The 11973-nt window shown below is 36.2% G+C and overlaps 1 protein-coding gene across 7 annotated transcripts; it reads right to left on the reverse strand.

The window, feature by feature from the left end:
• Positions 1–417: 417 nt before the first annotated feature.
• AKNAD1 (AKNA domain containing 1) lies at positions 418–11814 on the reverse strand. Of its 7 annotated transcripts, XM_072932593.1 has the most exons (15): positions 11699–11814; positions 10047–11212; positions 9316–9375; positions 8874–9003; positions 8620–8771; positions 8454–8513; positions 7835–7968; positions 7372–7498; positions 6523–6686; positions 5158–5247; positions 3831–3898; positions 3591–3701; positions 2719–2800; positions 1782–1929; positions 418–1146 (listed from the first exon to the last, which is right to left on the reverse strand). In XM_072932593.1, the coding sequence occupies exons 2-15, from the start codon at positions 11133–11135 to the stop codon at positions 1027–1029; spliced, it is 2535 nt and encodes an 844-aa protein (XP_072788694.1). In that variant the 5' UTR covers positions 11136–11212; positions 11699–11814; the 3' UTR covers positions 418–1026. The 7 variants fall into 7 exon arrangements, with proteins under 7 accessions (XP_072788694.1, XP_072788696.1, XP_072788695.1 ...); XM_072932595.1 differs by lacking the exon at positions 9316–9375; XM_072932594.1 differs by lacking the exon at positions 11699–11814 and having other exon boundaries at positions 10047–11609.
• Positions 11815–11973: the final 159 nt, after the last annotated feature.

Consider the following 11973-nt stretch of genomic DNA (forward strand, 5'->3'; position numbering starts at 1 on the left):
AAGGGCTGGAAGAAGCCCTGAAAAAAGCCATTGACTCAGGCTAGTGAGTAAGTGGCACATGGCAGTGAGTTTAGCAATCACTGCTTGTATGAATAGAGTCTGGATTATTTCTGTGTCCTCCACTGATGAAATAGCTCAGGTTTGCCTGAAAATGACTGTCCTTTTAAAGGAATGTGCTGGCATTTCTAATTTGGTTTTCATCAGTCCTTATGTACTTTGCCTTCAGTGAATAGCATCCCTGATAAAACAAGGTTGTTAACTGCTTGCCTTTAATCACTGCAGTTAAATGGGTGTTAGAAGGAAAAGAATAGATGACTTTTCTTGGCTCACTAAATTTACACAGTATTTTAAAATTTTCCATCCTATTTGCCGTCAGCTAAAATGTCAAAGCCAGACATATCTGACAAATTAAGGACATCACATTGAAGGAATCAATTTAATTGTTACAAATACATAAACAACAAATGGTGTAATTCAGTCATTGCAACATACAAGGAGGTTTCTTAAAAACAAACAGCTCTCAGTGTAGGGCACTCTAAAACCAAAATAATTCCAAGTGTTGACTATGACTTGGTATGTTAACATGTTTACTTCTAGATGTCTCAGGTGCAGAGGCTGATTTCTCTTGAAGTGTGAGAAGAAATGATATATAGTTATGACAGATTTATTCTCACACTTGGGAGTGGGGGGGAATCCAAGTCAGAAAGTTAATTTTGCTTGTTTAAGCCAATTTTTATTAAGCTGTCTTAAGTGAATACTTAGAGAAGGCATCTGTACACAGTAATGGGGACTAGCCAACCTAATAAAGAATTTCAGTAGAATTACTAAATTGTTTTACAGTTCTAAGACTGAGTGTAAACGTGGAGTACCTGTGTGCTCTGGTTTGGTTTAGTACCAATAGGTACAGAACAACTGGCAAAGTTAGCTAGCTGACTTTTTCATGTTTGTGTTCATCATTTGATTTTTGTAGAGATACTAATGTTTCAGTATCAACCAGCAGAACAATACAGCATTTGAACTAGATAATTAAAACTGTTTTCTTTTAACTTCAGCTAGATCTTCTGAAACTGCTTGTACCATTCGCTCTGTAGCTTTCTTCAAACTGTTTGCTGTCTCTATGGCATGATCCAGAGTAGAACTTAAAACCTGTTGGAAATAATAAAATGTAGCCTTAGTGAAGGCAAATGTGTACATAGGTACTGAAAAAAGATGATGTTTAAGGTTTTGTTTGTGATTTTCACTCTGAATGTGTTGAGAAGTAAAAATTGAGTCCTGTGATAGACTGCTCTAGGATTCAAGTTGGAGTACCTGTTAATTATTTCTCTTTTTTTGATCATGTATTCATTTGAACTGAAGGATATTTATACTTTTCTAATGTATCAGCTCCAGTGTGGTGCATGTTTTTGGTACTGAGAAGGCTTTCTTGAGGTTTTGATAGTGGGTGGCTCTCAGAACCTCTAGCTAGGCTGTTTCTAGGCTAGGCTTTGTTTCAGCATATGAAACACAATTCTAGAGATAAGATCCAGTGCTATTTTTTGGTTTACTTCACCGTTTATAGAGGGACTGAGTTGCACAACAAGCCTGTACATACCTATATGAAGAAACATATAAGCCAAAATGCTTGGGGTTTGAACTCCCTCTTGTCTTACCCTCAAATGCACTACACATGCTTAGATTGTAATCAGCTTGCTAAGAATGGGATGTTCTACAGTGCCATGATGTATGGAGGTAATCCTTTCAAGAAAGATGCCTGGCTTTTAATTTTCACTCAAAAGGCTTACATTTGCATAGGAATCGTTGGCATTTGTGTCTCTGATGTTAATTGCAGATTTTCTTTGTGCAGATTTCTTACTGGGTATGTATTGATTTGAAAGGATAATTTTACTATATGTGCTGGAACAGCAGGTTTTGACAGCCACAGAGGATTTCCTAAAGATAAAATATATAGAATAAAATACCATTTCAGTGAGAAAAAGAACTTCTAAACTATGAATCACATACATACACCTTGGTAGCACTTGGTTGCAAGTTAATTTTATGGTGAGTAGAATTTTCCATTGAATTGGAAAGCACAGTCCATCATTGTGTTCTGTCTGCATTGCAATAAGATAGAAAATGTTCTAGGATGCAGACTAAGAATTTCTCATAATAGCAGCACTCTGCTGCTGCTGTAACTTTCTCTCTGTGTTCTATGCCACTGATTCTCAAGTGCAGCTGCTCTACTTCCAGGCAATTACTGCTATTGAATAAAGCTGTCAAAAAATACTGTGACAACACTTGTTTGCATTGCAGTCTAATCTGTGCTACTAATAGGAATCAGTTTTGTTTCTGTCTCATGGTGTAATTTAATGTTAACAAAAATTAAAAGTAGGATTATTACTTATAGATTAGTAGTTGGTAGCAAACAGAACTGCATCCTAATAATACAGGCCTGCTTTTGAATCTTCTTAAAGTGAATTTTTTTATTCATTACTAAATGTGTCAGCTAAAGAAGTTACATTTTTACTCTTCATTACATTAGGAGTGAAGAACTAATCTAATTGTTTACACATGCTCTTCAAGTAAATAATTTCACTAAAAAGTGAAATTCTAATATACAACATGCACTGCAAAAGATAAAATATTATTCCTGCTTATGATAACTGGTGTGTTTTTTCCATGCTGAATCTTCATCAATGGGGTTTTCTGTTGTACTACACATTTATTGCTACAGCTTACCTTTCACGAAGTCTGGTTACAACTTCACCTGGCTGTTTGGGTTTTTGAGCCTTTTGACTGGAGATTCTCTTCTGTGAATAAGCTGGAGTTGTTGTAAAACAACAAAAAAGTAATTTTCTGTGTATTTTAACTTTTTTTTTCTCTTTAGCATAAATTAAAGATCAAGTAATTATCACTGCTGAATAAAACTTCAATATGTTTAAAGTTTTTTGTAAATGAGGACAGATTAACCTTTTTGTGCTTGCTCTTGAGTTAGTCGGCAAATGGAATGCAGATTTATATTCAATTTCATGCAGTGGGGAAGTGTAGAATAATCAGTATCATAATCCTAATAATGAATACTACTTTGATTTGTAGTTTCACAGGCTTGCTAGAGACAAATAGCTAGTTTATGCTTTATTCTTGAGGAAATGTTATATTTTTATTTAAGCATTTTTTCTTATGCTAGAGAGTCTAAGTGACTTTAAAAGGTTAATGTTCAGCTGATTTAATTTTTTTTTAATTAGGCTCCCCTTGAGTTTGCATGTCACACAGTATGAGGGTAGAGCTGGAATTTTCTTTAGTACTTGTTTATACTATGTTAGGTAATAGCTGGCACTATAAAAGTTGGCACAGTAATGCCTAATTTTCATATCCTTTCATGTGGCTCTGCAAAAGGAGATATTCCTGCTGTGAATGAAATATGAAAGGGATTCCTCTCATAAAGAACCAGAGGAAGTTAAATCTGTTGTGCATGGAGATTAAACTTGACCAGGTGTGTAAAAGTTGGATTTACAGTGCTTATACTAAATTAAATGTGGCCTGGTATGTGCCGTGTGGCTTTCTGCCCCTTAAGAGCTGGCCTTTGTTTGTTAATTACACATCATACTTACAGGATGAACCAGAGCTTCTTTTTCTACATAGGGTACAAGACTGAACAGACTCTTTGTAATTCCTGAGTTTTACTTGATCTCTGCTTCCTCTGGGGCATCTGCATCTAAGTCCTGGAAGCAGACGTGGAGTTTAGAAAAACAAAACTATAAGCAATGTTTCCTTGTAGATGTTCATATTTTTGCAATCACTGTATCTTGTCTCTCTCCACCTAATCTCATATTTAATGATTTGTAACTTACTGTCACAGTTGACAAGGTCCTTGCTTTGTGAATTATAAGAATCACAGGCTAAGAAGTCTTCTGAATCACTGCCTAAAATTAAAAAATTAAGTTAAAAGGGTCTGAAATATGAGAAGCATTTACTAATGTACTCAGGTAATTATTTAGCTTTCAGCACCATAATTTCAGAGTCTTTTGCTGCCATTAATGCTACTGCAATTTGAGGAAGTACTTTTCACCCCCAGGAGAGTGGGGATTGAGTTAAGATTAGCTTTCAGCCCTGTCTGCAAGCTTTGAATAGAATTTTCTGGTGGTGCTTATTTTCAGATCAAAACTGTTGGTTTTTTTTGTTGTTGGTTTTTTTTTTTTTTTTTACTTTAATGAAGTTCTCCATGTCCCTGTCCATAGTGTTATGGGAACAGTGCAGCATAATAGGAATGGGATGAGAATTTGAGCAGCTCTAGTATGGCACTGCTGTAACTATTACACCAACCAGTACAAACAATAATCCCAGTGTATTATATTAAATTGAAAGGATATCACAGAAAAGTCAAGGACAACCGATAGACAAAAAGGTAAGAAAACCTGTATATTCAGACTGCATGTAGGACAGCTCATGCTATTCTCCTTTAGTTGCTCATTACTAAGAGCTTCAGAATATTCTGCAGTGGAAAGGTAAAATTGTTTTTAAGCAGAATAACAAAGTTGAATCCAAAAAATGAAAGTGGAAGGACTGATATGAAGTGTCTCAGTTGTCAAGCTTGGAATCATCTTCTAGAATATGAAATAAATGCAGCTCAGAAGAAAAAGCAAAACCAAAGCATTGTGCACATCCCTGTCATGCTCTTGAAAATGTAAAATGTTAGTAGTGGCAATATTTGGAAACTTATGTAGAAAGCTAAATTAGATTTATAAAGTAATTCAGGTTGGACAGGACTGCTGGAGGTCATCTGATTCTGTCCCCTCTCAAACCAGGCCCAACTTAAATTAAGTTGCTTAGAACCCTGCCCAGTTGAGTTCTGAATATCTCTGAGAGTGGAGATGCCACAGCCTCCCTAGAGCAAACTGTTTCAATGTTTGACCAAGTCAAAAATCTTTCATTCATATCTAACTGAAAATTGCATTGCAATGTGTCTGTTGCCTCTTCATCTGTCACTGAGAGTTCCACAGTGAATTTGACCTGGTGTTCTTTTTCGTTTCCTTTTTATTCTTCGTGTTTTGTGCTCTGCTAAGCGGTAACATCTGTTAAAACTACAATTTTCATGTTGAGACATAAAAGGAATGTATTTCTTCACAGGATTCCCTAGCAGGTTTAAGCATGGTTCTGACCTTTGTATGCCCTCATGACTTACTCAAGTTGGTATCTGATAAATCAGTTGGTTTTCTCTGCATGAAGAGTGGAGATGTTCCAGTTTTTTCTTCCTGGATGTTTGTATTTCTTTGAGCATGAAAACAGAATATTTTAATTATATCTTAGTATTTCTATGATGAGACTTATAAACTTGTTATACTATTGATTAATTACTTCATATCAGATTTATTCACAGCAAACTTGTCAGTTATCTGAAAAAGTGGTAAGAAGTTTATGATTAACCAGTTGAAAAATAATGAACCCTTTAGTTAAAGGATACATTCTGAAAAAAGCACCCTGACTTCCCACAGCTGTTAAAAATGCTTAAAAGTAGAGATCTTGATAATCCTGTATTGGAGTAGTAAAGTAGTATGAAATCTTAGATACATCCATCTGTTACCACTGATCGCGTTTTAATACAATATACATGAAATATGATTTGGTGTCTTAGTAACTTTGAGCTGTTAATAATGCTTTAATTTAATGCCTTTAGATAATTAGAAGAATATTTGAGATGTTCCTTCTGAGAAAAAAAGAACAAAGTTCCTTGTTTGAGTCATTTGATGTATATTTTTAACTTTAGGTGTACAGGATCACCAAGTGTATTTGGAAAATTTTCTGCCTGTTCATGAGTATAATAATCAGAAGATTTAACTAATATTCTTTCAATGACAGAGAAAAAAAGTGAGTTTTAGGTGAGTTTTATTAGGCAACTTGTAACACCTGCCCTTTTAAATAAGGCATAATTAGCTTAATATGACCGTGCTCTATGCTGCATGCATTCTTTTCTCAGAAGCTCTGCTCCTCTACTGGAACTTAGTTCAGTTCTCTTTTTTTTAACCTTAGATTGGTCAAGGGGGGACCCCTTATTTTATTTTTCTAATCTCATTGAGATAAGTTTAACACCTGTAAAATGCTTCCCAGGAGGGTGAAGATGGTAGAGTTTTCACAAGGTTTCGATTGTTAATTATGTAAGGATTTCCCCCCTCCCTTTTCTTGTTTAACTGAGAATACCACATAAATATTGGCAAATTATCTTTTACTGGCACTGTACTCTGACTAGTTATTCACATCCTGAATTTCTGTGGCTGTCATTAATTTTATACAGAAGTATGATTTAACTCCTAGGTGAAAGTGATTGTTGTGTTTTGGCTTCAGGAAGTACTTTCAGGCTGAGAAAGGTAAGAAGACCAGGCTAGGAGGAATTCTTAGATATGCAGTTATATAATTCTGTACAATTTTTATTCTGGAAATATTTGTGTTGCATTTCAGATTTCAATCATCCTAATTTTCTTATTCAGCAATTAATTTTATGTATGTTTTTATAAAAACTTCAACAGCCGTTTCCATGTTTTCACTTACATGTACAAACAGCGATTGCACTTTTTGCCTTCTAAAGAAAGTTGATTTGCTGGTAGGATTACATTGGTTGTCTGACTTCTTTCTCTGTTCTGCTTCTTGTGAAAAAATGGAGTTTCAGTACCTCTTGTTTGTGGAAGATCAACAGTGCTTGAAACTGCCAGGCTCTGTACAAAGTAACAAAGCATAGACACAGGTGTACAGGGCCTTGCATTGCAAGGAACCACTCCTACCAAACAGCATCTCCTCAGGCTCTCTTACCATTTTTCTCTGAAGCCCAAGTTACCTAAAACATTGGTTATGAAAGTATTTGTTGAGACTTACCTGTAGATTTGTAGAAGACAGTAAGATTTGTTTTTGGGGTGGGGAGTGTATATGTGTATTTACAACCTGGGAGAAACTCAATTTTCTCTAGCACAATACTGTTTGGTCTTCTAGTAATTCTGCAGCGGAAGATCTTGGACAAAGTAATTTTTCCTCCCACGAAATGATAGTGATTAAGTCCCCAAAACAGCTTTGCAGAAGTTAAATTAGCTACTCATATTTTCTTACTGTGAAATAAATGCTTTTGAAACTGGAAGTAAGAACATTCAGTATAGTTTTGTTTTTATACTTAGGTTTCTGTTACAGTTAATTACTGTATTATGAAGTTAATATACATTATATTATATGTATTATATAATATGATGAAATTCATATTTCATTTAAAATATTTTCTTTTGAAGTAATGTGCTATCTAAAAGCATCATGCTCTTACTAGAGGAGAACATACAATCACACAACTGCACTTAGATTCTCAAGGCTTACATCAATAAAATAGAATAATTGTAGTGTTTAATAAAAGCCAGTTACCTCACAGAAAGATTGGGCAGATTCATAGGAAGTCAGTAACGATGACAGGCTGCCTTTGCTGCCATCCATTTGTTCTTGAATGTCTTCAAGCAGCATGCCAAGTCTGAATATTCCTCCTTCCACCCTTCTAAATTCAATCACAACTCAAAGTTACTTAAAACTCTCTAAAGTGATCTTTTATTTCTTACCATGATAACCATAGTGGACATTGCAGTATATTTCCCATAAAATAAAAAAATGTATGGAGTTGTCAGAGTCCCTTTTAAGAATTTGAATTAATCAAATAGATATCCCAATTACAAGTAGGATATATAAAGCCCAAGGTGAATTTTGGCCAAACAACTTATAGTTTACCACATTAAGATAATATTTTCACTTCAGGAAAACTGTAATGGATAAATAAAGCAAAATCTGTAAGACACTCAAAATATACTGATGTACTACTTAGCATTTATCGTCTAACCTCTCAGGATCAAACTCTCCAAGGTTGATAGGCTTGTCCTTGTAGTTCTGCAGCTGTAAGTTGTGGTGCTCTTCTCTAGCTTTTAAATAATTTCTTTCCAAGGCATCAAGGTATCTTTTCAGTTGATTTAATGCCTTCATCAATAAGAAATAATTTAATACAAAATGTCATGATAACTTAGCAGAAGTAGCTATCACTATGTCTTGCTATGTAAGCCAGATGTTATTTGCAGTGCTGTTGGGAAGAATTTTGCTATTTCTCTGAATTGAAACAGGACTGCATTTTGTATATTCACCTAATACTCTGTGCTGCTCTATTATGTCCAAGTAAAATAATAAAAATTATTTCTGAATGAATGCCCTACATATCAAAATTCCTAACTTATGTGGCAACTTCAGGCCTTTTATTAATAGTTTTAAGTCAGAATCCTTAAAAGATTTAAGAATTTGTCCACCTACTGAACACCTTCATTTTTGCTTCCTAATCTCATACCTTCAGTCTGAATTGAGAAGAGTAAATATCCACTTCAGGTAAGCCTCAAGAATCTTGCCAGAAAACTGTAAATCTACAGCCATTTAAAGTGCATTTCAGATAGATCAAAATACATAAATTAATTTACCAGGTATTTGTCTTGTAAAAAGAGTGTTTCCTGGATCATATGCTTAGAGAAGTCTTCTACCTTCAAGACAAAATATTAGACTTTATTATTATATTTAAACAAATTTGCCAAGAGAGTATGGAATTTGAGCATCAGTACAAAGTATATACTGAAACAGAGTTCTTACTTTCTTAGTCAGTTGCTCTGTCTGATCCTTTAGTATTTGAGACATCTTTTCTCCTAGTGTTAGTTCTGGCAGTGAATCAGAAGGATTCTGATACTGTGCTTTTACTGTCCCAGCTGCTGGTAGTGCTGATGCTGCGGTTCCAGGCTGCAGTCCTATAACATAAAAGGTAAGATTGATCAATTGCAATTTTGGCCCAAAAATGTAATCATATTACATTAAATAGTCATTTGCATAGCTACTGCAATTTTATTTACTTGCTTTAAGCAAACTGTGCGTAGGTTGTACAGGGACAGGAGCACGTAATGCGATGACGTCAGGTGATGTCCCAGTGTGTCCTGAGGAAACGGCAGTGTTGGCATTTGCAAAGTCTGACTGAGGAAGTATCTGTTAAAATAAAAACCTTCATTATAGAGACAATGTATAGAACATTTATGGACCTGGACAAAAAACTGTAACTCAAAATACAAAATATTAATGAAATGTTTATTATAACAGTACCATTTAGTTTTCTGAGTTGACAGACGTGTAAAGTCTCATTGTATAAATACTTAAAGTACTTCTCTGTGTTGTGAAAACATAGAGGATTTGTATAAATGGGAAATATAATACGAATGTGACAAAATAGTTTTAGAGGATAGTCATAGTCCGAGAGGTAAAGCAGAATTACTTCAAAAAAAAGTATTTTGAGAGATTTACCTTAGGATTAAATCTCAGATGGTCAATATGATTCTGGATGTTGGCATGCTGTGTCAGCATCTCATTTGAAGCCGGGAAATAATAGGGAAAACGATTAAAACTTGTATCTCAAGCAATTTACTAAGATGTAAATCTAAGAACAGAATTAAGAACTTGTAAAACCCAGTGTGTGAGCTCCATGTCAGGGCACAAAATTGAGCAGCAGTTATCTAGTGACTAACAAGCTTTAAAATAAATTCACAGCAGTAAGAGAAATATTGCTCTAAAAAAATCCTTTAGAAAGAATTGAATTGTCAATAAATACCAGTCTCAGTGTGTTAGATGTGAAAAAATGCAAAGATGTCTTAACATGGGCACTGTACGAAATACTTGTTCTTAAAAATGTATTTGAAGTATTTTTCATGAATTTAAACATTTAACACTAGAAATAATACTTTATAGTGGATTTCCTAGTGACTTGATAGGATGCTTTGTCATTACAAACAATACTCCAGTATTTAACACTGGAGCATTAAATAATACTCAGCCTTTAATAATTGGTAATGACAATTCTGTATAAAGTCAGTTTCACAGAACTTTATTTGTAAAGTAGTTTTTGAGTCAGATGATGTACTCACTGATACCTACAGAGTGCCTATAGAGCTAGTCATGCTAGATTTTATGGGATATTATCTTCTTACAATAAACCACTCTTAGCCAGTATGAAGCATTTCTTCAAGCATCCTAATTACCTGTAGCTGTTGGAGCAGTTCTGAAATACTCCTTTCTTCTTGATTCTCTACTTCAGCAGAATTGAAGTAATTCTTATTTTCCAAAATATTGTTCACAGTTACTGATTTACTTTGCAAAACAGGAAAGGGTTTTGCTCTCTCAGTTGAAGGAACTGAGGTAATATTGTCAGGTTTTTTTGGTACTTGAACTTCTGAAGCAACTTCAGAGAAGTCAGGAAGGCAATAGTGAGCTTGCCCTTGGCCATATTTGAGCTCACAAGGTGAAACTGTTCTCTTAAACAGGGTTCTGTCATCTTTCATGTTTTGAAAGGTGTGTGTATCTCCAGTCTCATTAATCAGTTGTGAGTATTTTTGTCTGCACCCACACTGACCAGAAGAAAAAATAGGTTTCTTTGAAACAGATCTATTTCCATTTAACAAGTTTCCATTTTTGTGACAAGCCTTTACTTCTTTGTGCTTTTCTAAGGGATGCTCCTCAGAGCTTGCTGCCCATTGTTCGTACACTAAAGAGCCTCTGCTGTGTTCTGAAAGCTCAGGTTTGCTCCCAGTGTCATCGATACTTTCAGTAAAGGACACCTCTGGTATTGTCTCACATTCAATTAAGTGGCATGTGCTTAGTAATTCCTCCCTAGGAAAATGACGCAGGAGGACCTTGGACATCTTGGAGGTAGTTACATGTTCTTTGCTATCTGGTTTACTGGAACTACCAACAGGTAGTTCCTTTTGAAAGGAAGCTTCATTTCCAGGCATTTCAATTGGAACTCCAGTTGTTCCTCTGGTGCCTCTGTGATGACTGGAGAATTCTTCAGGCTGGAGAGGAATTTCATAATTGGCTGCTGCTTTTATGTTTTTGTTCTCTTCAGAACAGTCTAAGTTTAAAATACCAGAAATATCTTTTGTACAACTACAGCCATTCAAATTATCTGAATTATTGTTATATTTACAGCTTATTCCAGTATCTCCATCATAAACTAAGTAATCATGTTCCTCCTCAGTTGCCTCTGTGCTACAGTCTAATGCATCCAAAAATGAATTATTCATTTGGGCTTTCATCCAGTCTGACAGTTTGCACTTCTTTGTGGTCTTCATATCCAGTTTATGTAGAATATCAATGCCATTGCTTTGCCAGTTGTGGACAGAGCTTTTATTACTGCATGGATCAAAATCTGGAATGTATGATTAATAGTTATTTTATACTCAACTATATATGACAATAATACCTAGTTATCTAGGTACTTAATATTTAATTATCTGCCTATTGTAGTCTTTTTAGAACAATCCTACTGACATGGATGCTTCCCTATTTGCACTAGTGTAACACTGCTGGAGGAAATAAGACATAAATGACAAAAAAAAATCGGGAACAGCAGCTGCGGCCAGCTACCTGTCCTTGCTCATTAACCTGGCTGTAGTCGTAAAGACAAAAGAAAAAAAACTTGGTAAAAGAGCCACGAGTGGTACTAGAGTTCAACCGCAGGCTGAAAAACCCAAACAAATCCCCCAACCCCTTTTCCCCGCCACTCTAAAGCGTTTCTTTAGCTCATGCTCTAGAGAAAGATCACAAACTTTTTTCCCAATTTACTTCTCGTCCCCGTGCATCAAAGAAAACGCAACTAATTAGCAGCCCAGCATCATAAAATGCGTTGTTTCACCTTATCCGCAGTCGCTCGGGGCGGCAGAGGCGAGCTTGCAGCCTCGCTCTCCTACGGGTACGGGCGCAGCAGCGCGGCCTTGCCATGGCCGTCCGGGGGCATGGCCCGCGGGGCCCGGAGCGGGCGGTGCCCCGAGCGCGGAGCGCGGAGCGCGCCCGGCCCCGCCCGCCGCCCGCCATTGGCCCGTGCGGATGATGCGGCCGCGGCGGCCGTTGGCGGCCGCGCCCCTGCGGCCGGGCGCGCGCGGCGGCGATTGGCGGGTTCGAGGAGCGGCT

This window comes from Taeniopygia guttata, chromosome 8 (genome assembly GCF_048771995.1).
Source record: "Taeniopygia guttata chromosome 8, bTaeGut7.mat, whole genome shotgun sequence".
NCBI lineage: Eukaryota > Metazoa > Chordata > Aves > Passeriformes > Estrildidae > Taeniopygia > Taeniopygia guttata.